The 26,814-nt window shown below is 42.4% G+C and overlaps 2 protein-coding genes across 4 annotated transcripts in view; one reads left to right on the top strand and one right to left on the bottom strand.

The window, feature by feature from the left end:
- The first annotated feature begins 91 nt into the window (after nucleotides 1–91).
- On the top strand, nucleotides 92–3,241 carry LOC129826140 (60S ribosomal protein L35-like). The gene is made up of 4 exons (XM_055886500.1): nucleotides 92–196; nucleotides 745–881; nucleotides 1,108–1,189; nucleotides 3,051–3,241. The coding sequence occupies exons 1-4, from the start codon at nucleotides 194–196 to the stop codon at nucleotides 3,198–3,200; spliced, it is 372 nt and encodes a 123-aa protein (XP_055742475.1). The 5' UTR covers nucleotides 92–193; the 3' UTR covers nucleotides 3,201–3,241.
- Nucleotides 3,242–4,252: 1,011 nt separating this feature from the next.
- Nucleotides 4,253–26,814, bottom strand: part of LOC129826139 (uncharacterized) — a 41,001-nt gene continuing 18,439 nt past the window's right edge. The window contains exons 2-6 of one of the 3 annotated variants that reach the window (XM_055886497.1): nucleotides 8,622–8,697; nucleotides 8,359–8,523; nucleotides 7,940–8,176; nucleotides 6,966–7,140; nucleotides 4,253–5,700 (exon numbers count right to left, since the gene is read on the bottom strand). In XM_055886497.1, the coding sequence (XP_055742472.1) occupies nucleotides 5,178–5,700; nucleotides 6,966–7,140; nucleotides 7,940–8,176; nucleotides 8,359–8,521 (1,098 nt within the window). In that variant the 5' untranslated portion in view covers nucleotides 8,522–8,523; nucleotides 8,622–8,697 and the 3' untranslated portion in view covers nucleotides 4,253–5,177. Of the gene's footprint in view, nucleotides 5,701–6,965; nucleotides 7,141–7,939; nucleotides 8,177–8,358; nucleotides 8,698–26,814 lie in introns of all 3 variants that reach the window. The other 2 variants (XM_055886499.1, XM_055886498.1) reach the window with 2 other exon arrangements.

Raw genomic sequence — 26,814 nt, 5'->3', positions numbered from 1 at the left:
GGGACAGTGTAAAATCTTTATGAGTGTAAGTAAAGCAGAGATGCAGCAGAACAAAGTCATTCCCAGCGGAATCCACTCAGTGGTGCTGTAGGAATTTCACCCATGCGCAACAAAAATAACGCCTCCGACCGGAAGATAGCTTCTGCGCGAACACGTTTTCGTTCTTTCTTTTCCTGTGGCAGCATCGACGAACATGGTGAGAGGCTCGTGGCTGTCGTTCAATTCAGGAAAATTGTCCTGCCTATTCCACATAAAACGACCACAGTTGATAACATCCATAAGGATGAGAATCTTATCTTGCCATATATGTTTGTGATATTTCGAGAAAGGCCCTTTATTTGTCGCTTGTCACCATAAAAACCGAACGCGAGCTAGCTGAAAGCTATTATTAAGCTAACGTTGGCAAGCTTGTTAGCTACTAGCGAATGCATGGATGGCTAATGTTAACTAGTTACGCGTTGGCTAGCTGTCTCATGTCTTCTAACTACTTCCAAATGGAATGGTTGTTAGCTAACTGCCGTAGTTAGTAAGCTATCAATTTTTACACTACTTATCAACTTAATTATTTCGATATGTGTTGCCAATTAGAATAGCTCGCGAGATTCATTAGCTATCAGCCCACGTTGACAGTACGTTAATTTCGCGAACTAACGTTGACGTTACATGGGTAAATTAGCTAGTTCGTTAACTGTTAGCCAAATCGATTTTCAAAGCTTGTATCCCCGTTCTTTGTAAATCTTACAGGGCAAGATCAAGGCTAGAGACCTGCGGGGCAAGAAAAAGGAGGAGCTACTCAAGCAGCTGGATGACCTGAAGGTTGAATTGTCCCAGCTCCGCGTAGCCAAGGTTACTGGTGGAGCTGCCTCCAAGCTCTCCAAGATGTGAGTATTATTTGGACTGCAGAGATTATGCAGTGTCAGCTTGTCATGAGTTGGCTGTTAATGGTGAAAGAATAAGTGGCTTCTCAGTTGTAATCTCTGAGTGAGGTGATGGTTATATAATTACTATGTTATGCAGGGTTTAGATGCAGTAGGGTTGTCAAAATGGCTCTTTCAGCTAAAATGTTGCGTTTTACTAAACCCATATTTTGATCTGTTTCCTCTCCAGTTGTGTCGTCCGCAAATCCATCGCCCGTGTTTTGACTGTCATCAACCAGACTCAGAAGGAGAACCTGAGGAAGTTCTACAAGGTAAGAGCAACCGCCTTCCATACCCACGTATTCAATAATTTAGTTTTAACAAACCTGATGACTGGTTAAAAGCAGCGGACGGCTCTGACCACGGAGTATCTGGCAACAGTTTAGGTTTATTTCCTGATTTTACGTGTTGACTTGTCACCGTTTGTCGACACCCAACAGGTGATCTGCTGTACATGGTGTGAGTTATTGCTTCTTTTCTTAAATGTCAATCTTGACCGCATTTAAACATGCTGCAGATTAGTTTGTAAAGTGACCCATGTAAGCTCAATATTTCAGAACTAGGTTGAGTGCTAATCCTGACTAACAGACCTTTCCCGGCGGCACGTGGCCGTAATGCCCCCTAAAACAATCCATGCCGTGTGGCCGTAGGGAACTTGAGCTGAAAATAATAATTGCCTTCCCCCGGCTGCCTATCACCGTGCTCCGAAGCACCTCTCATTCACATGACGCTCTCAGATCTCAATTCTTATTAACCAATGCCCGTCACGTGATCGAGTCCTTCACACAGGCATCGCAGCTCCAAAGTACGCTATAAGTGAAAACCAGCACGTCTTTATCAAATTCTGACGGGCATATTGAAGATGTTAGTCCATATTTACTTTGTCAGCCAACAATATGATTAACCAACCACAAAGGCACTAGCCTATGTCAATCTACTATCCCCCATAGTACAAAAGTTTACCTATTCTATTGGTCAGCTTGTTCTTCTGTGAGAGAAATAAATATTCCAAACATACTCTGGGACAGGACAGTTGAGGGACGTGATAGATGGGGCGGCAGGCAGCCTAGTGGGTAGAGCGTTGGGCCAGTAACCGAAAAGTTTCTAGTTCGAATCCTCGTTCTGTCCCTGAACAAGGCAGTTAACCCGCTGTTCCTAGGCTGTCAATGTAAATATGAATTTGTTCTTAATTAACTGACTTGCCTTGTTAAATAAAAGTAAAAATAAAAAGATCCCAAATGAATACAACCACTGTACATCAAACTTTTAAAAGCAATGAGGCTGATGCAAAAGGTCAGAACGTTTAGCTTAAAATGTTGATCAAATCGTAGGCAATTTCGTTACAAGATTGAGCAGTTTCAAATAACAGATGAAAGATCTAAAGATGCAAAAACAAGCATAGGTTGTTAATGACTAGGATTGTGACTTTGGCTGCTGGAGAAAGAAAGTAGAAAAAAATTGAAATACTGGTTTCACTGGCATATGAGGAAGCGTTTATAAAAGAGCCCCCTTAACATTCCTATGGTCGGAACACATTAAGATATGCCTCTTAAAATGACATGTCCAGGTTTTAAACTATGGTAAAATAGTTACAAAATGTTGACTGCCTCCTATTGCAAGAAGTTACTAGCTGAACGAAAAGTGCCTCAATTATGTGAACAGAATCAAGCCTTTAGATATTAATAATAATCTAACATATGTCAAGTATTTTCAGGGGCGTCCATGTCAGCGCTGGTCTGGACATAACCTATGCACATTGGCTACAGCCTGTTATCACCTACACTCAGACATGTAGGCTATTTATGTACATTTACACACACTTGTGTTTTTCTTAACAGAATAACTATTGTTTTTCAAATCAATTTAATTGCATATTTTGGTTAATGGTCTTGGTGCCCTGGCAGATTGGTCACCTCTTGAAGGCCAAATGGCCCGGCCCCTAAAATCACAAAATTCAAGGCCTCCTGACTATACAGCCCAGCTAAATGCTGAAGGCCAGTTTATAAGACCAGAATTAACAATGCAATAGCAGCAGTTCTAATCTTGAGTTTTGTTCTGGTTATTTTTATTACACATCACATGTAGTGACCATGTAGTGTTTATTGTAATTTTACTGTGAATGTCATGTTTCAGGGTAAGAAATATAAGCCCTTGGACCTGAGACCCAGGAAGACTCGTGCCATCCGCAGGAGACTCAACAAGCATGAGGAGACTCTCCGAACCAAGAAGATGCAGAGAAAGGATCGCCTGTATTCCATTCGCAAATTTGCTGTCAAGGCTTAAGGTTGTTGGTCTTGTACAAATAAATTGACTAAAAAGAGAAAGTATGTTGTCTTCTGTAAAGGGATGTCACTCAAAATGGTCTGTGAGCAGATGGAGTGTTGATTGCAAACATCTTCAGGGTAATTATTTGGTGAGACATTTTGCATCCTTAATATGCACTGATACTGGATATTATGGTATGCTGAGGATTCTGCTGTGTTTAGAAAAAAGGCTCTTAGTTGGAATTGGGGCAACCTCAATGCCATTGCTAAAATACTGATCTGAAGAATGTAGTATTTCATAGCAGGAATGTAATAACCAGTAAAGACCTGTGGGGTGTACGAGTACTGAATGTTTTGACTAGGTACAAAGTGATGATTAAATGAACAAAATCATAAGGCTATATAAACAAGCATTGTACTTCCTGTCATATGCATCATTTATCTGTATTGTATGTGTGGAATATCCTCATAGTACTCAGGAATGGTAGGAAAAACACCTGGAAATTCACTAATGTAAAACAGAAAGCTCAAACGATGTCAAAATTAGTAATGAGAACTACATTTCCTTGAGGTCCCTCTCAAATCCGCCCATGCTCAATTACGTGGTGTGCAGGCTTCAGAGAATACTATAGGGTTGATTAATATGATAGTGGGAAAGTTAATTAGCATCAGCAGCACAACACCATAAGAAACTAGGGATGTAGTTGTTGAATAAAAAATAAAAAAAGTAACCTTTAACTAGGCTACTCAGTTAAGAACAAATTCTTATTACAAAGATGGCCTACCCCAGCCAAACCCGGACAATGCTGGGCCAATTGTGCACCGCCCTATGGGACCCCCAATCCCGGCCGTATGTGACGCAGCCTTCATTGGGCTTGTTTGTCATTGGTTAAAACACTGCCTATGGTGTTTTTCAAGTGTTTAATTGAAATCTGGCTGCAACAACCAATGACGTCATACGATGTATTTGGCAAATGCCATTGATCAACAGCAGCACAGAAATGGTATGGCTCCAATGGAGCCTGCACTATGACCATAGGATGCATTTTTTCACCACAAGGGGGCAAAATGTATCAAAATCAAATGTTTATTTGTCATATGCTTGGTAAACAACCGGTGTAGACTAACACTGAAATGCTTACTTACAGGCCCTTCCCAACAATGCAGAATGATTACAAAATATCTCATAACCTACTGTAAGGTATTAACTGAAGTAAGGTAATGTTATTGGGTGCCAGTTTAACATTTGTTTTTTGGTCATGTAGCCAAATGAGTTGGTCAGAAAGGGTTTGATTTGATAAAGTAATGGGACTAAAGGAAAGCTGAAGTATAGGGTCCTGGGGATAGGCATCACTCAGGCAGTAGTCTATCTAGAATTCTCCACTGCTCTGCTTATGACTGGAAAATGTCTCAGCAGCAGACCATTGCACACATAAACAGTTGGACTGAACACAATACAATGTAATTCCCCATCCACTTGCTGTTTTCCATGGCATGCATTTGTATTTTCTTATGTCTCTCGTTTCAGTTCTGTATTCATTGCACCATTAGTGTAATGTTATTGCTATTATGTCTAAAATGATCTGGACAATTGAAGAACACAGTCTTGACATGAACACAAAGCCTATCTGTGTACGTTGATATCTCATATGAGGTATTTTTAGCCCAGAGCTAAATGTGTAATATACATGCATGTTTACATGCTTTTTCATTAGGAAACCACATTCTCTTTCACCCAAAGAGACCAACAGACATATTTGCCTTTTCTGAACTGGAAGTAAGATCGCAATATCATCTTTGCCTCTGGTATTTCCTTGGATCAGGTTATGTGAGATTGTGTTTTTACAATCACAGCTCCCCCTGTAAGGTCTAACCTTTCAGCTGACTATTTCTTATGTTTGGATATGAATCGGGTCTCACTGGCAGGTAAGATATCCCAACAAACCCAAGATATGGATTGACATGGGATTCAATGTGAATGGCAGTATGAATGTTCTCATGTCTGATTTGTGTATCTGCCAATATGCCTCTGCAGAACAAACACACTCTTAATCTCCTGGGGTCCAGAAAGGCCCCACACAAAGGTCTTGGTGGTTTTTATCTTGGGGAGTCTGTTCACATGCTGCCTAACAGATGTAGGGGCCCTCCCTTGAACAGCTGCCGGCATTATCTGGAGAGGGATGCATTCCTGTTGCTGTTCCATGTCATATCCATGAACTCTCTGATTTGGGACCACAAGGCCAGTTGTTCTGTAATGTGTTATCCCCTGAAACCTGGGATTGTCAGTGGGCTCCATTGAGTTGATGTCTTCTGTAGGGACCTGTGGCCTGATGATGTCCTCTGAGGGGCCCTGTAGACTGGGGTTTGATGGAGGGGCCTCCTGTATTTGGACGATTTCTTTATGAGCCTGTTGTAGACTGGTATTATTGGTAGGGTTCAGCATTGTGACATTTTCTGAAGGAGTCGGTGATCTGATCATTTCTGTGGTGTCTTGTAGGCCGTTGTTTTCTATTGTTGGCCTGTGATAAATAGATGTATATGATTAGAAAGGAAATAATGACAAATTTAGCCTCACTACGTTAAAATGTACTTCTAAACTTCACACAATATGTGTTTCTCTGCCATAATTTGATCAGTGGCTATCGTATTTCTACACCAGATTTGTATTTTATTTTTTAAATTTATTAATTGAAAAAAAATCTGTATTCAGACCCTTTACTCAGTACTTTGTTGAAGCAGCGATTACAGCTTCAAGTCTTGGGTATGATGCTACAGGCTTGGCACAGCTGTATTTGGGGAGTTTCTCCCTTCTCTGCAGATCCTCTCAAGCTCTGTCAGGTTGGATGGGGAGCGTCGCTGCAGAGCTAATTTTCAGGTCTCTCCAGAGATGTTCGATCGGCTTCAAGTCCGGGCTCTGGCTGGGCCACTCAAGGACATTCAGAGACTTGTCCCGAAGCCACTCCTGCGTTGCGTTGTCTTGGCTGTGCTTAGGGTCGTTGTCCTGTTGGAAGGTGAACCTTCGCCCCAGTCTGAGGTTCTGAGCAGGTTTTCATCACGGATCTCTCTGTACTTTGTTACGTTCATCTTTGCCTCAATCCTGACTAGTCTCCCAGTCCCTGCTGCTGAAAAACATCCCTACGACATGGTGCCAGATGTCCTCCAGACGTGACTCTTGGCATTCAGGCCAAAGAGTTACATCTTGGTTTCATCAGATCAGAGAATCTTGTTTCTCATGGTCTGAGAGTCCTTTCAGGTGCTTTTTCGCAAACTCCAAGCGGGTTGTCATCTGCCCTTTACTGAGGATTGGCTTCCGTCTGGCCACTTTACTATAAAGGCCTGATCGGTAGAGTGATGCGGAGATGGTTGTGCTTCTGGAAGGTTCTCCCATTTCCACAGAGGAACTCTGGAGCTCTGTAAGAGTGACCATCGGGTTCTTGGCCACCTCCCTGACCAAGGCCCTTCTCCCCTGATTGCTCAGTTTGGCCAGGCGGCCAGCTCTAGGTTGATTCTTGGTGGTTCCAAATGTCTTCCATTTTAAGAATGATGGAGGCCACTGTTCTTGGGGACCTTCAATGCTGCAGAAACGTTTCTAAAAACCTGTTCTCGCTTTGTCATTATGAGTTATTGTGTGTAAAATGATGGGGGAAAAATCTATTTTATCCATTTTAGAATAAGGCTGTAACGTAACAAAATGTGGAAAAAGTCAAGGGGCCTGAATACTTTCCGAATGCACTATATGTATGACATTATAACACCCGTATAACACCCATAAATAAAACCATACCTCACATCCTCCTTCTCTAGCTCTATATCCGTCTCCTGCTCGTCATCCTCATAGTATGGGGGCAGATAAAGATGAAGTGTGGATGATGTTGAGAAAGGCCTCCTCCCCCTCCATGTGTCCTGCTGCTGTCTATGTGTGTTGTCCTGTTTGGTGTTGCAGGGCAGTCTGGGACATTCTTACAAGAAATGTATAATAAAGTCAGTCAGTCAATGTGAGAGATGTGGTTTTGGAGTGTCAACAGCTACCTTCTGAAACTACGGCTGCAGATGTTTGACATTCATTCTTGGCTAATGTCCCAAATACAATGTTTTGAAATTAACATGGTCAGCGTATGAGAGATTGAGCACAACTTAATTTAAAGCAGTGTTAAGACTGTGTGTGTGTGTGTGTGTGACCATTATCGATCAAGGATTTCAAAGGTAATTAATAAAAGCTGCAGCTAACACACAGAAAGGAAATTTCATGCGAACGGGTAATAAAATTGGTTGATTATTTGTTTGGGCAACCAAAAATAAACCACAGCTGTTTAGCCTGAAGTCAGAAAGGGAAAAGATTAGTTTATCCATGTTATTTGGTTATGTTTATGGGAATTTGTGAGGCAGATGGAAGCTTGTGTGTATAGCTCCACTGTTGGCTCATAAGAGAGAACTCTGATCAAAGGGCTTTTTCAATGGTTAGCACTAAGAGTAAACAGCAGCCTCAGTCACCCATTATGACAGTGATGAGTACAGTTTAGCACCAGATGCTGCAGCACAGGTCAGGTTAGCCAGTTAAGCAGTAGTAATTGGGATTTTGATTTGTGTTTGGTTTGTTACATGTATAGCTAGTGTTCCTTTCAAGTTAGCTTTGTGGATTAAGGGACTGTGTAAGCAAGCAAAAATATAAACAGGATATGAAAAATTAGGAGATCAAGAAAGAAAGAATTTGACAGTTGGAATATATTAGATATTTTCCACTAAGAGAAGGGTGTTAACCTGTCCTGTCCCTGATTTGAGCTCCAGGTCTCTGGCCCGGGTCTCTGCGCCTTCCTCCTCCCCTGGGTGCAGTAACTGGTCTGCTCATGGCTCTGGTCCCCCTCCCTGGGCTGTTCTCCACTCTACCCAGAGCACTGCTCACTGGCCTCCCTCCCGCTCCTCTGGCATTGCTTTTGGGAGTCAACTTGGCACTGCTGCAGCTGGGCCTCTGCTGCAGAGTGCAGCGGAAGCCCTGGGCTGAGAGAACACAGGTAGAGTTAGAACAGGATCTTCTAATGAAAGTAACAGCAATAGAGTTTTGATATTGCTTTAAAGCACCATAGTCATTTCCAACCCAGCCCTGCGTGAGTATTGAATCAGAATGAATGGCGTCTTCTGATTATGTTGCTGTGGATATTTAGGTATTGCTAGAGTATCACCGTAAAGGCAACATGTGTAGACATTATCTGAAGAGGTGGGGTCTGCTGACACTCTGAGGGATCGCCTCTGGAAACAGGATATTGGTCTTTGTAACCAGGATCTTGGCCTTGGAAACCATGCAGAGTGCCCTTGATCCATGCAGAGGCCTCTGGACTGAGACATCCCTATTGATTTATAGAAACAGGCTTTGGTCTCTGGAGTAAATGCAAATTTTCTCTTGGGCTCTTTTAATAAAAAATCCTAATTAAAATGAAAAGCGTACAGTTAGTTAGAGTGCAGCTGGCTGTGACTCACGGGACAGTAGGTAGAGCAGCACAATCCTTAAATCACCAAAACATCTGCAAAAGAAGAGGAAACATCATTATGGAGCATTAGACAGAAGCTGTTCGCATATGAAATGTAGATGTTTGAGTGCAGTGATGTTTGAACATGTCTGTCAGGACACTATCAACACATACAGAGATTGTACATTAAAGCTACAATATGTAATCAAACTTTTGGTTATGGAAAATATTTTTCACAGCAATTTAGATGGTACAATGATTCTCTACACGATACTTGCTTGCTTTGTCATATAAACAAAAAGTAGGCAAACTATTCGAATTTTAGCAACCAGGAAATGGCGGAGTGATTTCTGTTAATACTGTGTATCAGTGGCCAGAGATTCAGGGTTCGCAACCGGGAGGCCCATGGGGCGGCGCTCGACCTTCGCCGCTCCCAAGTCCGTACGGGAGTTGCAGCGATGAGACAAGACTGTAACTACCACCAATTGGATACCACGAAATTGGGGAGAAAAAAGGGGGTACATTTTTTTAATAAAGAATGACAATGTCACAAAAACAATCTGTGTGCTTCTATGGGGCAGAAGTCAGCATGTTGTTGGATAGCCAGATTGCTAGCAAGAGTGACAAGAAACTGCAATGTGGGGAATCGTTTCAGATCGTGGGGTGTTTCAGATCGTTTTATCTTGTTATTGATACCATGTCTTGTTTGGAGGTGTTTTGACTGATTTCATGTCAGTGCTGATATGGCTAAAGTGCGCTAGCGAGCTAACCAACAACTGTATGGATGTATTTGAGAGGAAACAAGTGCTCATTGTGCAAATGTATTTATGTTTTCAATAAACTTTGGAGACAAAATATAGCTTACATGTTGTAAGCAACTTAAACCAGCATTTCCCAAACTCGGGGAACACGTTTTGGTTTGTGCCGTAGCACTACACAATTTATTCAAATAATGAACTAATCATACAGATTTGATTATTTGAAATCAGCTGTGTAGTGCTGGAGCAAAAACCAAAACGTGTTCCCCTTGAGGTCCCCAGGACCAAGTTTTGGAAATGCTGATCTAAGCCCACCCAGTCTGTTTTGCCCCATAGTTGTTGCTAAACAACCAACACCTCTATACCAGGGGAGAAAGACTGCCCCCTCTCATTGAAGCTGCAGATGTTCAAGGCCGACCACGGTACTGCGGGCATTGTTTGCACAAAACAGGATCCATTATAGGAATGGAAAAATTACAATATTCGTGGTCAATCTTCGAATATATTAAAAAGAATACACCAGATGTATGTCCTTGAACAGAGTATTTTAAAATCGCACACAGATGAAGTTAGAAGGATAATTTAATAGCTAATGGAAGCCTGCAGTACCCCTGTCGGCCTTAAATTTTAGTTATTCAATGAGATGGGGCAGCACTGAGCTAGCCTGCAACGTCACCAGTGATGCCAATTTACTTTCTAGATTTAGCAACTTTTCAGACTACCCTGGCAACTTTTCTTTCCAAATACCACCTAGCAATACATTTTGCTACGTTTAAAAATGTATTTTGAACTTTTAGCAACTTTTTAAAAGTGACTCAAACACTAAAATGCACGCATATTCCCTCTAAATGACACAAAAACGATTTTCTCTGTCACACACTCAGTCACAACACATGTGCCTGGCTGCAAAAGTGCATTGTGAGTGACGTCAGCAGCAGGCGCTCAGCTCGTGCACAGGCAGCAGCCAGCCAGCAGCAATTTCAGAAAATTGAAATCATTGTTGGCTGACTGCAGCAGCAGTAGTACGGGTTCGACGAGCCAAACCCAATAAATATAGTTTCTCATGAATGTTTGATTTTGAACAAACTTACAACATCAATCAACATGTCTCAATCAAAATTGTACAGCCAGAAGTACAGAAAAGAGTTGAAGTCTGTACCTGAACAAATGTCAAATAACATTTTTTTGCCGAGCTGGCCAGTCAATTTAAGTAACGTTATTGTATATTCTACGTAATGACGCAGTTTTACGTTATCACGCAATGACATCACAATGTCATTTTGCAACAAATCAACCTGCCACTAGCAACTTACCCTGAAAATTAGTTGGCAACACTGAACGTCACTTTCTTGAGTAGCTCAAACTATGCATAGAGACAGAATGGGTAATTAGTTATACATATATTTGCTATGCATGTGAGATAAATAGTAATGGTGTCTTTTTGTAGGCACTAACTCCGCCATGGTTCGTTGATCAAAACTTATGTGGAAATTAATGGCGTTTTTGGACGGTTTTTGGTAAACACAGGCTTAGGAAATCTTATACGTTTTGTTCTATGATCTAATCATCATCAGCTAGCATCACTTTTTGAAGCGTTTATTTAATTTTAAATAGCACATAAAGGTTGCATAATTCATCAAGGTCATGTTAGCTGACTGATATTATCTCATAGAACAAAATGTGTCAGATCTAAGCTTGTGTTAACCTCAGACTTTATTTTTGGTGTTTATCCCAAAACGCTATTCTTTCCCCATTAATGTTCACCATATGAATGGCTGAACGAACTAGAGGTAACTAATTTCCGGGTTTTAGGACTACAAGCTGGCGTGCTATAGTGCTTCCAAGACAACTAGTAACTCAAAAAAAGTTGGTCAAATCATGATGTCAGAGATCTTCAGGTCGGAAAGTCGTAGCGCTTGGATGACTGTTCAACGCGTTCCCCCCCCCCCCAGTCGGAGCTCGTTTTTTCCCCCAGAGTTCCCAGTTGTCTTGAACGCACTGAAGTCGGATTTCGGGATTTCCGAACTCGGCATATGTCTCCATGAGACTCCATAGCAGCATTTCTGTTAGCCAGTAGTAGCCTGCTTTTCTCAGATCAGAAAATAGAAAAGACGATAAATAAAATTGGAACTGGACAATTGTCCAGGAGGAGATTTTTTTTAAATCCCATCGCAAATTTTTTTGCATATTCATTGATGGAAATACATTTGACTGGTCATGCTTATCGCTATATAGGATCATTTACATAATTTAGTGCAATTCAATTGGAGCATGTGTACAGTTGAAGTCAGAAGTTTACATACACCTTAGCCAAATACATTTAAACTCAGTTTTTCACAATTCCTGACATTTAATCCTGGTAAAAATTCCCTGTTTTTGGTCAGTTAGGATCACCACTTTATTTTAAGAATGTGAAATGTCAGAATAATAGTAGAGAGAATGATTTATTTCAGCTTTTATTTATTTCATCACATTCCCAGTGGGTCAGAAGTTTACATACACTCAATTAGAATTTGGTAGCATTGCCTTTAAATTGTTTAACTTGGGTCAAATGTTTTGGGTAGCCTTCCACAATAAGTTGGGTGAATTTTGTCCCATTCCTCCTGACAGAGCTGGTGTAATTGAGTCAGGTTTGTAGGCCTCCTTGCTCACACACACTTTTTCAGTTCTGCCCACAAATGTTCTATAGGATTGAGGTCAGGGCTTTGTGATGGCCACTCCAATACCTTGACTTTGTTGTCCTTAAGCCATTTTGCCACAACTTTGGAAGTATGCATGGGGTCATTGTCCATTTGAAAGACCCATTTGCAACAAAGCTTTAACTTCCACACTGTTGTCTTGAGATGTTGCTTCAATATATCCACAGAATTTTCCTCCCTCATGATGCCATCTATTTTGTGAAGTGCACCAGTCCCTCCTGCAGCAAAGCACCCCCACAGCATGATGCTCCCACCCTTGTGCTTCACGGTTGGGATGGTGTTCTTTGGCTTGCAAGCCTCCCCCTTTTCCTCCAAACATAATGATGGTCATTATGGCCAAACAGTTCTATTTTTGTTTCATTAGACCAGAGGATATTTCTCCAAACGGTATGATCTTTGTCCCCATGTGCAGTTGCAAACCGTAGTCTGGCTTTTTTTTAAGGCGGTTTGGAGCAGTGGCTTCTTCCTTGCTGAGCGGCCTTTCAGGTTATGTCAAAATAGGACTGGTTTTGACTGTGGAGATAGATATTTTTGTACCCGTTTCCTCCAGCATCTTCACAAGGTCCTTTTCTGTTGTTCTGGGATTGATTTGCACTTTTCGCACCAAAGTACGTTCATCTCTAGGAGACAGAACGTGTCTCCTTCCTGAGCGGTATGACGGCTGCATGGTCCCATGGTGTTTATACTTGCGTACTACTGTTTGTACTGATGGACGTGGTACCTTCAGGCATTTGGAAATTGCTCCCAAGGATGAACCAGACTTGTGGAAGTCTACAGTTTTTTTTTCTGAGGTCTTGACTGTTTTCTTTTGCTTTTCCCATGATGTCAAGCAAAGACGCACTGAGTTTGAAGGTAGGCCTTGAAATACATCCACAGGTACGCCTCCAATTGACTCAAATGATGTCTGCTGGCTACCACTGCTGGCTTGCTTCTGAAGCTAAGCAGGGTTGGTCCTGGTCAGTCCCTGGATGGGAGACCAGATGCTGCTGGAAGTGGTGTTGGAGGGCCAGTAGGAGGCACTCTTTCCTCTGGTCTAAAAAATATCCCAATGCCCCAGGGCAGTGATTGGGGACACTGCCCTGTGTAGGGTGCCGTCTTTCGGATGGGACGTTAAACGGGTGTCCTGACTCTCTGAGGTCATTAAAGATCCCATGGCACTTATCGTAAGAGTAGGGGGTTAACCCCGGTGTCCTGGCTAAATTCCCAATCTGGCCCTCAAACCATCATGGTCACCTAATAATCCCCAGTTTACAATTGGCTCATTCATCCCCCTCCTCTCCCCTGTAACTATTCCCCAGGTCGTTGCTGCAAATGAGAACGTGTTCTCAGTCAACTTACCTGGTAAAATAACGGTAAAATAAAATAAATAAAATAAATAAAAATTAGCCTATCAGAAGCTTCTAAAGCCATGACATCATTTTCTGGAATTTTCCAAGCTGTTTAAAGGCACAGTCAACCTAGTGTATATAAACTTCTGACCCACTGGAATTGTGATACAGTGAATGTTAAGTGAAATAATCTGTCTGTAAACAATTATTGGAAAAATTACTTGTGTCATGCACGAAGTAGATGTCCTAACCTGCCTGCCAAAACTATAGTTTGTTAACAAGAAATTTGTGGAGTGGTTGAAAAATGAGTTTTAATGACTACAACCTAAGTGAATGTAAACTTTTGACTTCAACTGTATTTCATTTATCACACATTTACAGATACAGAGCCTTTGAGTGGAAAATCTGTCAGACAGCGCAAGAGCTGCTGCTGCAGCATATTGTGGTGCTTTCAGGACATCTGGGAACTCTGAAAAATAGGCCGATGAGTTTCAGGTCAAGTTGGAGCCAGAGTTCTCGAGTTGGAGTTCCGAGTTGGATGACCGGTCAAAACGATTTTTCTCATTCGGAGCTCGTTTTTGCCTAGTTCCCATTTGTCTCGAACACACTGAAGTCGGAAGTCTGAGATTTCCGAGCTCCCAATTGGTTTGAACGCGGCACCAAACGGCAACGGAAGGCAGGCTTCAGCGCTCAACACAGGCATGTCTTACATTGCCTCAAAATAGCCTATCAGATCTCCTCTCTTTCTAAATTGCCAAAGGATATTTTCATCTCTGTCACATGAAACCACTCACATGTGCAGTGCTCTTTTGACAACGTTATTTTCCCGCTAATTGCATTTTGGAGCGAACATTCGCGCGTAGCCTACTGCCTTGTTCGCATTGCTGGCTGTATAATGTGAATAAATAATAGTTTATCAACATTCTAAGCTAAACGTTGTGATCTGTTGCATCAGGCTCATTGCTTTTAATTGTAGTCTTAGCCTACTCTTTGTATGAATTTGGGATCTACCGTCCCACAACTGTCCCAGAGTCTGTTTGGAATAGGCTATTTCTCGACAAGCTGACCAAAATATTAGGTAGCATAAACTTTTCTACTATAGTAGATGGACATAGGCTAGTAATTTGGCTGTTCATTACTGGTATTGTCGGCTGAGGAAAAGCAAATGTGGACAGTTATTCTAACGGACAGATCGCAATTTATTGGGGCGGAGGAGTGATCCAAAATAGGGAAGGGTTGATAAACTTTTTTTTTATTGGGCACGGGAGGGTAGTGTATTTTTTCCCCTGGTTTACATTTGCTCTTTTGCAGGTTTTACTTAAAAATGTCTTCCATCCAAGCCAAATTTCCTCATGTGCTTAAATGCGCCTCCCCTATATCAAGGTGTATTAGTACGTCCCATATGTACTATGCTTTTTCATGTGCGAACTTTTACTGTACCTCTCAGAGCATTTTGTATTGTTCTTCATGTAAATCCGAGACACCCATTTAGCATGATATGTTCTGTTTGTTTTTGGTTGCATGAGACATATGGCTACTTAAAACCTGTTAAGGATCCAACACTTTTTTTCAATTTTCGCCTAAAATGTAGCTCAGGACCTGAAGCAAGGATATGCATATTCTTGATACCATTTGAAAGAAAACACGTTGAAGTTTGTGGAAATGTGATACAAAGAAAATTATTTATTTTTATTTTTACCATCATCTTTGAAATGCAAGAGAAAGGCTATAATGTATTATTCCAGCCCAGGCACAATTTAGATTTTGGACACTAGATGGCAGCAGTCTATGTGCAAAGTTTTATACTGATCCAATGAACCATTGTATAGCTGTTCAAAATGTTGTATTAAGACTGGCCAAATGTGCCTAATTGGTTTATTAATACATTTTCAAGTTCATAATTGTGCACTCTCCACAAACAATAGCATGGTATTCTTTCACTGTAATAGCTACTGTAAATTGGACAGTTCAGTTAGTTTTACAAGAATTTAAGCTTTCTGCCCATATCAGATTTGTTTATGTCCTGGGACTTCTTTTGTTACTTACAACCTCATGCTAATCACATTAGCCTACGTTAGCGCAACCATCCCGCAGGGGTGGGGCGGGCACCGATCTTGTAGAGGTTAACCCTTTAACCTAACCCCTAAAATTAACCCTAACCCCTAGCTTAGCTAACATTAGCCACCTAGGCACCTAGCTAGAATTTGTAACATACCATAGGTTTAGCAAATTCTTAACATATTGTACATTTGCAAATTCGTAACATATAATACAAATTGTCATTCGTAACATCAAATCAAAATCAAATTACATTTTTCACATGCGCCAAATACAACAGGTGTAGCTTACTTACAAGCCCTTAACCAACAATGCAGTTCAGACAAATAAGTGTTAAGAAAATATTTACTAAATAAACTAAGGTTTAAAAAGTAACACAATAAGAGAACAATAACGAGGCTATAACCTGCTCTACTACCACCCCGTCGATGAGAATGCTGTAGAACCTGCTGTGCCCGGCCCTCCTTGTCCTGTAGTCCACAATATCATATCCTACGAAATGGGTGATGGACATCCACAAATGAATACACGTTTTGAATGATGGACAGCATGTCCAATGTTAAATGTTTATCCTTTTAAGCTTGGAAAAGAGACCCTTAAACTCAGACTTGGACCGCACACACTAAATAGCAGGCTAGTGATTGCTTTGCAATGCTTGCAGTTAGCCACTGATTCCTTCCAAACCACTCATTGTTGAATTTGCGATTTCCAACTTGTTGTGTAATGTTTATGTCCAATGGCCGATGAGCACCGATACGTTTTATCTATAATTTCTCTTCATTATTTCTCTTCATATGACAAGGGTTGAAAAAGATTTGCCAGTAGATTGTCGACTTGATTCATGATGACTGCTAGCTTGCTAGCTAAGATGTTGAAATAATTATGTTATCAGTCCAATCAAAGCTACTGTAGATATAGCATCATTTGACCTCATTACCTTCAAACTCAGTGCCTATTTGCTTGACATCATGGGAAAATCAAAAGACATCAGCCAAGACCTAAAATAAAAAAATGTAGACCTCCACAAGTCTGGTTCATCCTTGGGAGCAATTTCCAAACGCCTGAAGGTACCATGTTCATCTGTACAAACAATAGTACGCAAGTATAAACACCATGGGACCACGCAGCCATCAAAGCGCTCAGGAAAGAGACGCATTCTGTCTCCTAGAGATGAACGTACTTTGGTGCGAAAAGTGCAAATCAATCCCAGAACAACAGCAAAGGACCTTGTGAAGATGCTGGAGGAAACAGGTACAAAAGTATCAATATCAACAGTAAAACGAGTCCTATATCGACATAACCTGATAGGCTGCTCAGCATGGAAGAAGCCACTTCTCCAAAACCGCCATAAAAAAGCCAGACTACGGTTTGCAACTGCACATGGGGACAAAGATTGTACTTTTTGGAGAAATGTCCTCTGGTCTGATGAAACAAAAATAGAACTGTTTGGCCACAATGACCATCGTTATGTTTGGAGGAAAAAGGGGGAGGCTTGCAAGCCGAAGAACACCATCCCAACTGTGAAGCACGGGGGTGGCAGCATCATGTTGTGGGGGTGCTTTGCTGCAGGAGGGACTGGTGCACTTCACAAAATAGATGGCATCATGAGGGAGGAAAAATATGTGTATATATTGAAGCAACATCTCAAGACATCAGTCAGGAAGTTAAAGCTTGGTCGCAAATGGGTCTTCCAAATGGACAATGACCACAAGCATACTTCCAAAGTTGTGGTAAAATGGCTTAAGGACAACAAAGTCAAGGTATTGGAGTGGCCATCACAAAGCCCTGACATCAATCCCATAGAAAATTTGTGGGCAGAACTGAAAATGCAAGGAGGCCTACAAACCTGACTCAATTACACCAGCTCTGTCAGGAGGAATGGGACAAAATCCACCCAACTTATTGTGGGAAGCTAGTTGAAGGCTACCTGAAATGTTTGACCCAAGTTAAACAATTTAAAGGCAATGCTACCAAATACTAATTGAGTGTATGTAAACTTCTGACCCACTGGGAATGTGATGAAATAAATAGAAGCTGAAATAAATCACTCTCTCTACTATTATTCTGCCATTTCACATTCTTAAAATAAAGTGGTGATCCTAACTGACCTAAGACAGGGAATTTTTACTACGATTAAATGTCAGGAATTGTGAAAAACTGAGTTTAAATGTATTTGTCTAAGGTGTATGTAAACATCCGACTTCAACTGTATATGGATGTTACATTTTACTTTATGGGTTGGTTATGGAGGCTTCTTCTAACCCATCGCTTTCTACTACATATAATAATACGATTAAATTATAACTTTACATTAAAAAACAAATCATTCCAATACATATTATACCCATTGTTCTTCAAGAATAGGACTTGTAAATATGGAAGTATAGATTAGCCAAATTGTTTTTCCTGAGTATAACCCCAAAACTAAGGATTTATTAGCCAGCCCTACTCTCTGAGTGATTGGGGTCATTGATTCGAGTTAGGGGACAAAACGCTGCCCTCATGGAATGGTATGCTTTGAGCACGACTGAAAAGTGCTATTTACATGTGAAAAATTAATACCATGTGCTGCATTTGCTATAGGCCTATTGTTAAACTTTTTGTTGGTGACACTTTGATATCTTGATAATATGCAGCTGTTTAAAGGGCAAATCCACAGATGAAACAATAACTAAATGGACGCCCCGCCTCTTTTTTGGTAAAAAGCTGAGGGATGGTCCTGGAGAAATGTAACCACTCTCAGATTAATAGACAGAGCTATGGATGCAAGGACTAACCATCCATGATATAAAATGTATTGGTTTAACCATGTTATGAGGCTATACAGTGTTTGTTTACGTTTACAAACATTGGAGAAAAACAAGCTTATATTTTGGGTTCTCATGGAGTGTGACAGTTGAACTAAACTCATGAGGCATTTATAAGTTATATTCTTCAAGAATGTATTTAAGTCCAAAAATGGATGTAGCAACTACAGATTGCCCCTTTTAAGTCTATTAAAAGTGTGCTAGTTTGAACATGTGTCCATTAGGCCTATGGATAAAACATTTTTATTAGCATGAATTAGATTGAGCAATAAAAGCCCCACTTTTATTCCGTAGGCTGGGATCCGCACTGTGCAGCTGTTGCAAGAGCGCATTTTTCACTGGCTGTCCACTGGTTTCAAAAACAATGATTGATAGGCAGCTTAAACTTCTTGAATTCAACCATTATTGGGTTCAAATACACATTTAGATTTGTGAACAGCCACCCACAACAACCACAATCTGTAAGGCGCAAATAGCTAAATGAGAGAGCAGCAGTGTGATTCACATCAATGCGCTATGTAGATAACAATAATAAGTGATATCCGTATCGCCGTAGACTACACCACTACTAACTTCCTTACCTCCAAGCGTTTATTCAAGCTGAATAATCTTTGGATGCCAACAGAAGTCGTACCATTGGAAGACATAGCTTGGACTGTATCCTAGAAAAGCCTATTCCTGCTCTTTTCCCACCATCCATCAAACCCAGTTGGTGTGTCACCATAGTGGCCTCTGACTTGTGGTCAGACTCGCTCAGGTTTTAAACTTGCGCCTTTTTTCAATGGTGATTTGACTGTCATTGAGAAAACAGAGAAGTGACAAAGATTTTTTTCTCAGCAAACCTCCTTTCTGAATTTAAAAGTAATCACCAAAGTAATCATCTAGTTTTTCAAAGTATCTGTAATCGGATTACAATATTTCAGCTACCGTTTTTTGTAATCTGTTACATGTAACGGATGATATGTAATCCATTACTCCCCAACCTTGGTCACACGATGTCCGGTGTGTCCCAACCCAGGCTCCATGAGAGCAGAGGGGCGGCCCTTTGATCATCCATTTCCTGGGAAAGGCGTGAGTACTCCATCGTTTTCCTCCAAACCGTTCCTGTTTTTTATTTCATTGGTTGGCTGTCCCTGATGTGGTGTTTCTACCGCTGTTTCTATCTAGAGGATTCCAGTGCCGTGGGGAATTTCATTGACCAGGCCCTCATCTATATGAATATTTCCTTGTACCCACTCTCTTCTTTCGGTCCACGCCCTGGATAATCGACCAGTGGGATTTGGCATTATCACACACGTCACAACACCACTCATCTTCACCGTAGGATCCATGCACCAGGAGAGCCTTCCATTCCTCATTATCACTGCACCAGTGCACAGTCATCCTCGGCCTCCCATGGCTCCGACATAATGACCCCACCATCTCCTGGTCGAGGATGGGCACCCGGAAGCCGGAGGACCTGCTTTCCCTTGCCCTGCGGTTCCATGTCAGTTGAGAGTCCTGTGGTTTCCATCCAGCCCGATATCCCGGAGGTTTAACAGGATCTCCGAGTGGTGTTCTCCAAGACCCAAGCCATCTGTCTCCCTCATTGCGCCTGGGACTATGCCATCGACCTACAAGAAGGCTCTGCACAGCCGCGTCTTCCCTCTGTTGGTGCTGAGACCGAGGCCATGAAGTACATCCAGGAGGCTCTCCAACAGTGTTTTGTCCGTTCATCCACCTCTCCTGCGTCGGCAGGCATCTTTGTGAAGGATGGGGATCCCTGTATCAATTACAAAGGTCTCAATTCCATCACCACTAAGTACCTCTACCCTCTCCCGTTGGTACTGGCCACCATCAAACAGCTCCGTGGGGCCCGTCCTTTTACAACGCTGGACCTGCAGAGCACCTAGAATCTTATCCGCATCTGAGAGGGGGATGAGTGGAAGATGACCTTCAGCACGGCGTCTGGGCACTTGGTGATGCCTTATGGACTAGCCAATGCTCCGTCAGTGTTTCAGACCTTCGTGAACGAGGTGTTCCGGGACATGATCGGGTGCAAGGTGGTCGTGTATATCAATGATATCCTGGTCTACTCGGCCACCTTGGAGGATCACATCTCTCACGTCCGAGTAGTCCTGAGATGCCTGCTGGATAACCACCTTTTATGTTAAAGCGGAGAAGTGCCAGTTCCATCAGGTCAATGTCTCCTTAAGGTACCGGATCAGCCCACAGGGGTTGAGGATGAATGAAAGGAAGGTTGAAGCAGTTAACTCATGGCAAGTCCCAACCACCATAAAGGAGCTCCAACGGTTTCTGGGGTTTGCCAACTTCTACCGCCGCTTCATTAAGAACTTCAGCTCCATCGCCTCTCCTCAAGGGTGGTCCTCATAAGTTGGTGTGAAATCCTGCAGCCAATGAGGCCTACTGAAGGGGCGTTTCACCTCCGCCCCATTACTGAAACACAGATCATACGCTGCCCTTTGTGGTGTGGGTGGACGCCTCAGAAGTGATTGTGTGGGAGCCATCCTGTTCCAACGCTAAGGTAACCCACAGAAATTGTATACATTTCAAAGAAACTGCCTCCTGCAGAGAGGAACTAGGACGTTGGCGACCGGGAGCTCCTGGCGGTGAATTTGGCATTAGAGGAGTGGGAAACACTGGCTGGAGGGCACGAAGGAGCCATTCCTCATCCTCACCGACCATCGGAACCTGGAGGACATACGGACGGTGAGTCGGCTGAACCTGCGCCAGTCAAGATGGGCCCTTTTCTTCACTAGATTCAACTTCACCCTGTCATATCGCCCAGGTTCTAAGAATATCAAAGCCGATTGCCTGTCTCATCTCCACAATTCGGGAGAGGTTCTGATCCTGAGTACGCCCATCATTCCACCCTCTCAAATTGTTCCTCCTGTGCTTTGGGACATAGCTGTGGACATCCGCCAGTCTCTGGAGAGGGAACCGCTTCTGCTACCTGCCCTCCAGAGCGCACCTACGGGTTAAGGGATCGGCTGCTGACCTGGGCACACAACCCTCGCCACTGGACACCCAGGTATCACCCGCATCATTCAATATCTCTCTGCTAAGTATTGGTGGCCCACCTTTGCACGGGAGGTCGCCCGCTATGTCAACTCCTGCTCCGTATGTGCCCAAACCAAATCTCCCTCAGCACGCTCCAGCAGGGAAACTCCTCCCTTCCCATGCCTCAGTTGCCTTGGCCCCATCTGTCCATAGACTTCGTCACTGATCTCCCCCTTTCTGATGGTTGTTGTTGACAGATTCTCTATGTCCTGCTGTTCTCTATATCCCTATATCTGCTCTACCCACTACTCTCCAGGTCGCTAAGGTACTATTCCAGCAGGTCTTTCGGCACTATGGCCTTCCGGAGGACATCGTTTCCGACCGTGGTCCCCATATCACGTTGCGGGTCTGAAAAGCCATTATGAAGAAGCACACGGTCAGCCTCGTATCCGGGCACCAGCCTCCGTCCAATGGTGGAGAGGTTCAACCAGGAGCTGGGGAGGTTCCTTAGGAGTCACTGTCGGGACCGACAGGGGGATTAGGCTCGGTTCAACTCACTTTGTCACTCCTCCACCGGGCTGACCCTGGCTCCATGGACTCCAAGCCATACCGAGGCCCCTGCAGTGGTCTGCCATCAGAAGGATCAGGTGGACCGCCACCGCAGTGAGGCTCCCGTGTTCCATCCTGGTGATCGCGTCTGGCTCTCCACCAGGAACTTCCCGCTATGCCTCCCCTGCCAGAAGCTGAGCCCCTGGTTTTTGTGGCCCTTCAAGGTCCACCGGCGGGTCAGTGAGGTAATTTATCGTCTACAACTCCCCACCAACTACCTCACTCTTTTCATGTTTCCCTCAGGCCGGTGGTTCCTGGTCCCCTGGCTGATGCTGTCCCCCGCGACACCGCACCACCTACCCTGGACATCGAGGGGACCCCCTGCCTATGCCGTTAGGTCCCTCCGGGACTCCCGACGTCGTGGGGGTCAGCTCCAGTACCTGGTGAACTGGGAGGTGTATGGTGCTGTTGGGTCGGGGTGGTGGACATCCCAACATCGTCCAGGATTTCAATCTCCGCCATCCGGCTGGACTCGCTCCTCGCTGTTGGGGCCATCCTGCTGCTGGAGACGCGTGTTGGGGGGTACTGTCATGCCTACTCTTGCGTTGGGGGCCTGTCAACTATCCACCGGACCTGGCAACCATCATTACGCACAACTACTGCCCATCATGCACACATGGATATCATTTCCCTTTATTACTCTCCCTTTATTTAGTTACTAGATAGTAGGGTTTTCATTCACGTTCTGTTTAATCTGCGTTTATCATTATTAAACTCACCGTCTGCACCTGCTTCCTGACTACTGCCGTATATGTAACCATAATAGCCTGCTTATTATTTGCCTATCAACAATGGCTTGACTTAATTTTGATATTACCTTAAGGTTTGAAAACTTTTGAAGGTGTGGATATTAAGCTTCAGCTACAGCAAGCCTATGAAATAAAGGCAGTGTGCACTGGCGCTCCAATTTACTCTGACAGTTGAATTTAAGGTGAAGAATGTTTCAGGCCTACCAGAGTTAATCCTATACTATAATGCTAGTCTTTAAATAAAATATTTGGATCAAATGTACAAGTTAGCCTCCTTCTGTATAGGACTCAGTAGCCATCTGACAAAGAAATGCATAGCAGTGTCGTAGCATGCCACCGACATCTCTATCAGGCCTCTCCAGAGATGTTTGGTCGGGTTCAAGTCCAGGCTCTGGCTGGGCCACTCACGGACATTCAGAAACTTGTCCTGAAGCCACTCCTACTTTGTCTTGGCTGTGTGCTTAGGATCGTTGTCCTGTTGGAAGGTGAACCGTCCCAGGTCCTGAGCACTCTAGAGCAGGTGTTCATCAAGGTTCTCTCTCTGTACTTTGCTCCGTTCATCTTTCCCTCGATCCTGAGCTCTATGGACAATTCCTTTGACCTCATGGCTTGTTTTTTGATCTGACACACTGTCAACTGTGGGATCTTATATAGACAGGTGTGCCTTTCCAAATCATGCCCAATCAATTGAATTTACTACAGGTGGACTCCAATCAAGTTGTAGAAACATCTCAAGGATGATCAATGGAAACAGGATGCGCCTGAGCTCAATTTCAAGTCTCATAGCAAAGGGTCTGAATACTTATGTAAATAAGGTATGTTTTTTCATTTTTAATACATTAGCAAAAAATCTAAAAAAACTGTTTTCGCTTTATCATTATGGGGTATTGTGTGTTGATTGAGGACATGTTTTTATTTAATCCATTTTATAATAAGGCTGTAATGTAACAAAATGTGGAAAAAGTGAAGGGGTCTGAATACTTTCCGAATGCACTGTAAATGTGGCTTATTTGGCCAATATCCTTAATTTATTGATGGAGCTGACTACACCAACTCTGATCTGAATGCATATGGATGTTTGGAAAATTAAAATCTTCCAGGTCATGTTGTCCAGTGCCAATTCTTCATAAAGGAAACCCTGAAATGCACATATTGTTTTTTCCCCAGATGTTTTAATATTCGCATGAAAATCTGTAGCCAATTGGATGGAAACCTATAGACACCCTAAAGACTCACTAAAGTGTCACTATGATTATACCTGCACATCATGGTTCACCAACAGCCTCAAACATCTAAAGAATAAGCTACAGACTAGCTTTGAATATTTCCTAATAACCCAGTATTTCCTGCCCAAACCGGAAGTGTCAATCTAAAGCATATAAAGCATATAAATATGTCTCGATTGGATTAGAGATTTGATCAGCATGAAAATGAAAGTCTGATGCTACTGAAGCTTGATGAGCCATACATTAAATACATTTTATGAGCCCAAGCCCCAAAAAGCCCAAATGATTCTGCCTTTATCCAATACATAGCCTATGATATAGTCTACCGCACATTACGCACAAAAGAAAAATACAAAAGCCAATAGATGTAGCTATGTTAAAAAAAGAAGGTTACCCCCAAAAGCTAGATGCAGATGTGTAAGTTAGATGCGCATTCAGTCCTTAAATTACTGTAGCATACTGTATGCTGCAGCAAATGTAGGAACCACAATGGAAATTGGTCTCCGACTTTATTGTGCAATCTTAGTCACTCAAAGCATTAGTCGGCGAACCCTCAACCTTCTGGCCCGTAGGCCTGCGTGTCATCAACTGTGCCATAACAGAAAAGTAGTCTAAACATTCTTTTGAGTAAATTCTATGAGGGGAGGGTGTTCAATTTATTTTACAGTACAAGGGGAGGGTCGTGTGAAAATAGTTTTCACTTTGGGGGGGGGGGGGGGGGGGGGGGGGGGGGGGGGGGGTATTGTTTTTTATGATGCCTTGAAACGGAATAGAGCTAAGCACAGGCAAAATCTTAAAATTGGCAGTCTAGAAATGATCAACAACCAACTTGACAGAGCTTGAAGAATTAAAAAAATAATAATGTGCAAATATTGTACAATCCAGGTGTGCAAAGCTCTTAGAGACTTACCCAGAAAGACTCACAGCTGTAGTCGCTGCCAAAGGTGATTCTAACTTGTATTGACTCAGCGGTTGTGAATATTTATATAAATGAGATATTTCTGTATTTCATTCTCTATACATTTACTAAAATATCTAAAAACATGTTTTCACTTTGTCATTATGGGGTATTGTGTGTAGATGGGTGAGACCCCCCCCCCCCCCCCCCCCCCCCCTCTCATGTAATGAATTTAGCGTTCAGGCTGTAACACAACAAAATGTGGAATAAGTCAAGGGGTAGGAATAATTGTTATCTAGAACCTAAAAGGGTTTTTCCACTGTCCCCATAGGAGAACTCTTTCTTGATCCACGTAATACCCTTTTTGGTTGCAGGTAGAACTCTTTTGGGTTCCATGTAGAACCCTCTGTGAAATATGTGATCTTGCAACAGCTGCACAGAGCGGATCTCAGCCTATGGAATAAAAGTGGGGCTTTTATTGCTCAATCTAATTCAATGTTAATAAAAATGTTTTATCCATAGGCCTAATGGACACATGTTCAAACTCGCACACTTTTAATAGACTTAAAGGGGCAATCTGTAGTTGCTACATACATTTTTGGACTTCAAAAGATTGGACACTTATTAATTCAAGGGTTTTTCTTTACTTGTACTATTTTCTACATTGTAGAATAATAGTGAAGACATCAAAACTAATGAAATAACATATATGGAATCATGTAGTAACCAAAAAAGTGTAAAATAAATTAAAACATATTTTAGATTTTAGATTCTTCAAAGTAGTCACCCTTTGCCTTGATGACAGCTTTGCACACTCTTGGCATTCTCTCAACCAGCTTCAACTGGAATGCTTTTCCAACAGTCTTGAAGGAGTTCCCACATATGCTGAGCACTTGTTGGCTGCTTTTCCTTCACTCTGTGGTCCAACTCATTCCAAACCATCTCAATTGGGTTGAGGTTTGGTGATTTTGAGACCAGGTCATCCGATGCAGCACTCCATCACTCTCCATCTTGGTCAAATAGACTTACACAGCCTGGAGGTATGTTGGGTCATTGTCCTGTTGAAAAACAAATTATAGTCCCACTAAGCGCAAACCAGATGCGATGGCGTATCGCTGCAGAATGCTGTGGGAGCCATGCTGATTAAGTGTACCTTGAATTCTAAATAAATCACTGACAGTGTCACCAGCAAAGCACCCCACACCATCACATCTCCTCCTCCATGTTGGAACCACACATGTAGAGATCATCTGTTCAACTACTCTGCGTCTCACAAAGACACACCGGTTGGAACCAGAAATCTCAGATTTGGACTTATCAGACCAACGGACAGATTTCCTCTGTTCATTGCTCATGTTTCTTGGACCAAGCAAGTGTCTTCTTCTTATTGGTGTCCTTTAGTAGTGGTTCCTTTGTAGCAATTCGACCATGAAGGCCTAACTCACGCAGCCTCCTCTGAACAGTTGATGTTGAGATGCGTCTGCTACCTGAACAATGTGAAGCATTTATTTGTGCTGCAATCTGAGGTGCAGTAAAATCTAATGAACTTATCCTCTGCAGCAGAGGTAACTCTGGGTCTTCCTTTCCTGTGGTGGTCCTGATGAGAGCCAGTTTCATCATACTGCACTTGAAAAAAAGTAAAGTTCTTGAAATTTTCCGGATTGACTGACCTTCATTTCTTAAAGTAATGATGGACTGTCATTTCTCTTTGCCTTTTTAAGCTGTTCTTGACATAATATGGACTTGGTCTTTTACCAAATAGGGCTATATTCTGTATACCACCCCTACCTTGTCATACCACAACTAATTGGCTCAAATCATTAAGAAGGAAAGAAATTCCACAAATACATTTTTAAGCACACTTGTTAATTGAAATGTTTTCCAGCTGACTACCTCATGAAGCTGGTTGAGAGAATACCAAGATTGTGCAAAGCTGTCATTACGGCAAAGGGTGGCTAATTTGAAGAATCACAAATATAAAATATTTTTTTATTTGTTTAACACTTTTTTGGTTACTACATGATTCCATATGTGTTATT

This window comes from Salvelinus fontinalis, chromosome 28, assembly GCF_029448725.1.
Source record: "Salvelinus fontinalis isolate EN_2023a chromosome 28, ASM2944872v1, whole genome shotgun sequence".
Classification (NCBI taxonomy): domain Eukaryota; kingdom Metazoa; phylum Chordata; class Actinopteri; order Salmoniformes; family Salmonidae; genus Salvelinus; species Salvelinus fontinalis.
Note: the sequence above shows the minus strand (reverse complement) of the source record. Positions and strands in the feature narration are given on the sequence as shown.

What these genes read in the sequence shown, in the direction of transcription:
- LOC129826140 (XM_055886500.1), top strand. An exon ending in GCCTCCAAGCTCTCCAAGAT is followed by an intron (nt 882 to 1,107) that starts GTGAGTATTATT and finishes TTTCCTCTCCAG; the next exon opens with TTGTGTCGTCCGCAAATCCA. An exon ending in ACCTGAGGAAGTTCTACAAG is followed by an intron (nt 1,190 to 3,050) that starts GTAAGAGCAACC and finishes GTCATGTTTCAG; the next exon opens with GGTAAGAAATATAAGCCCTT.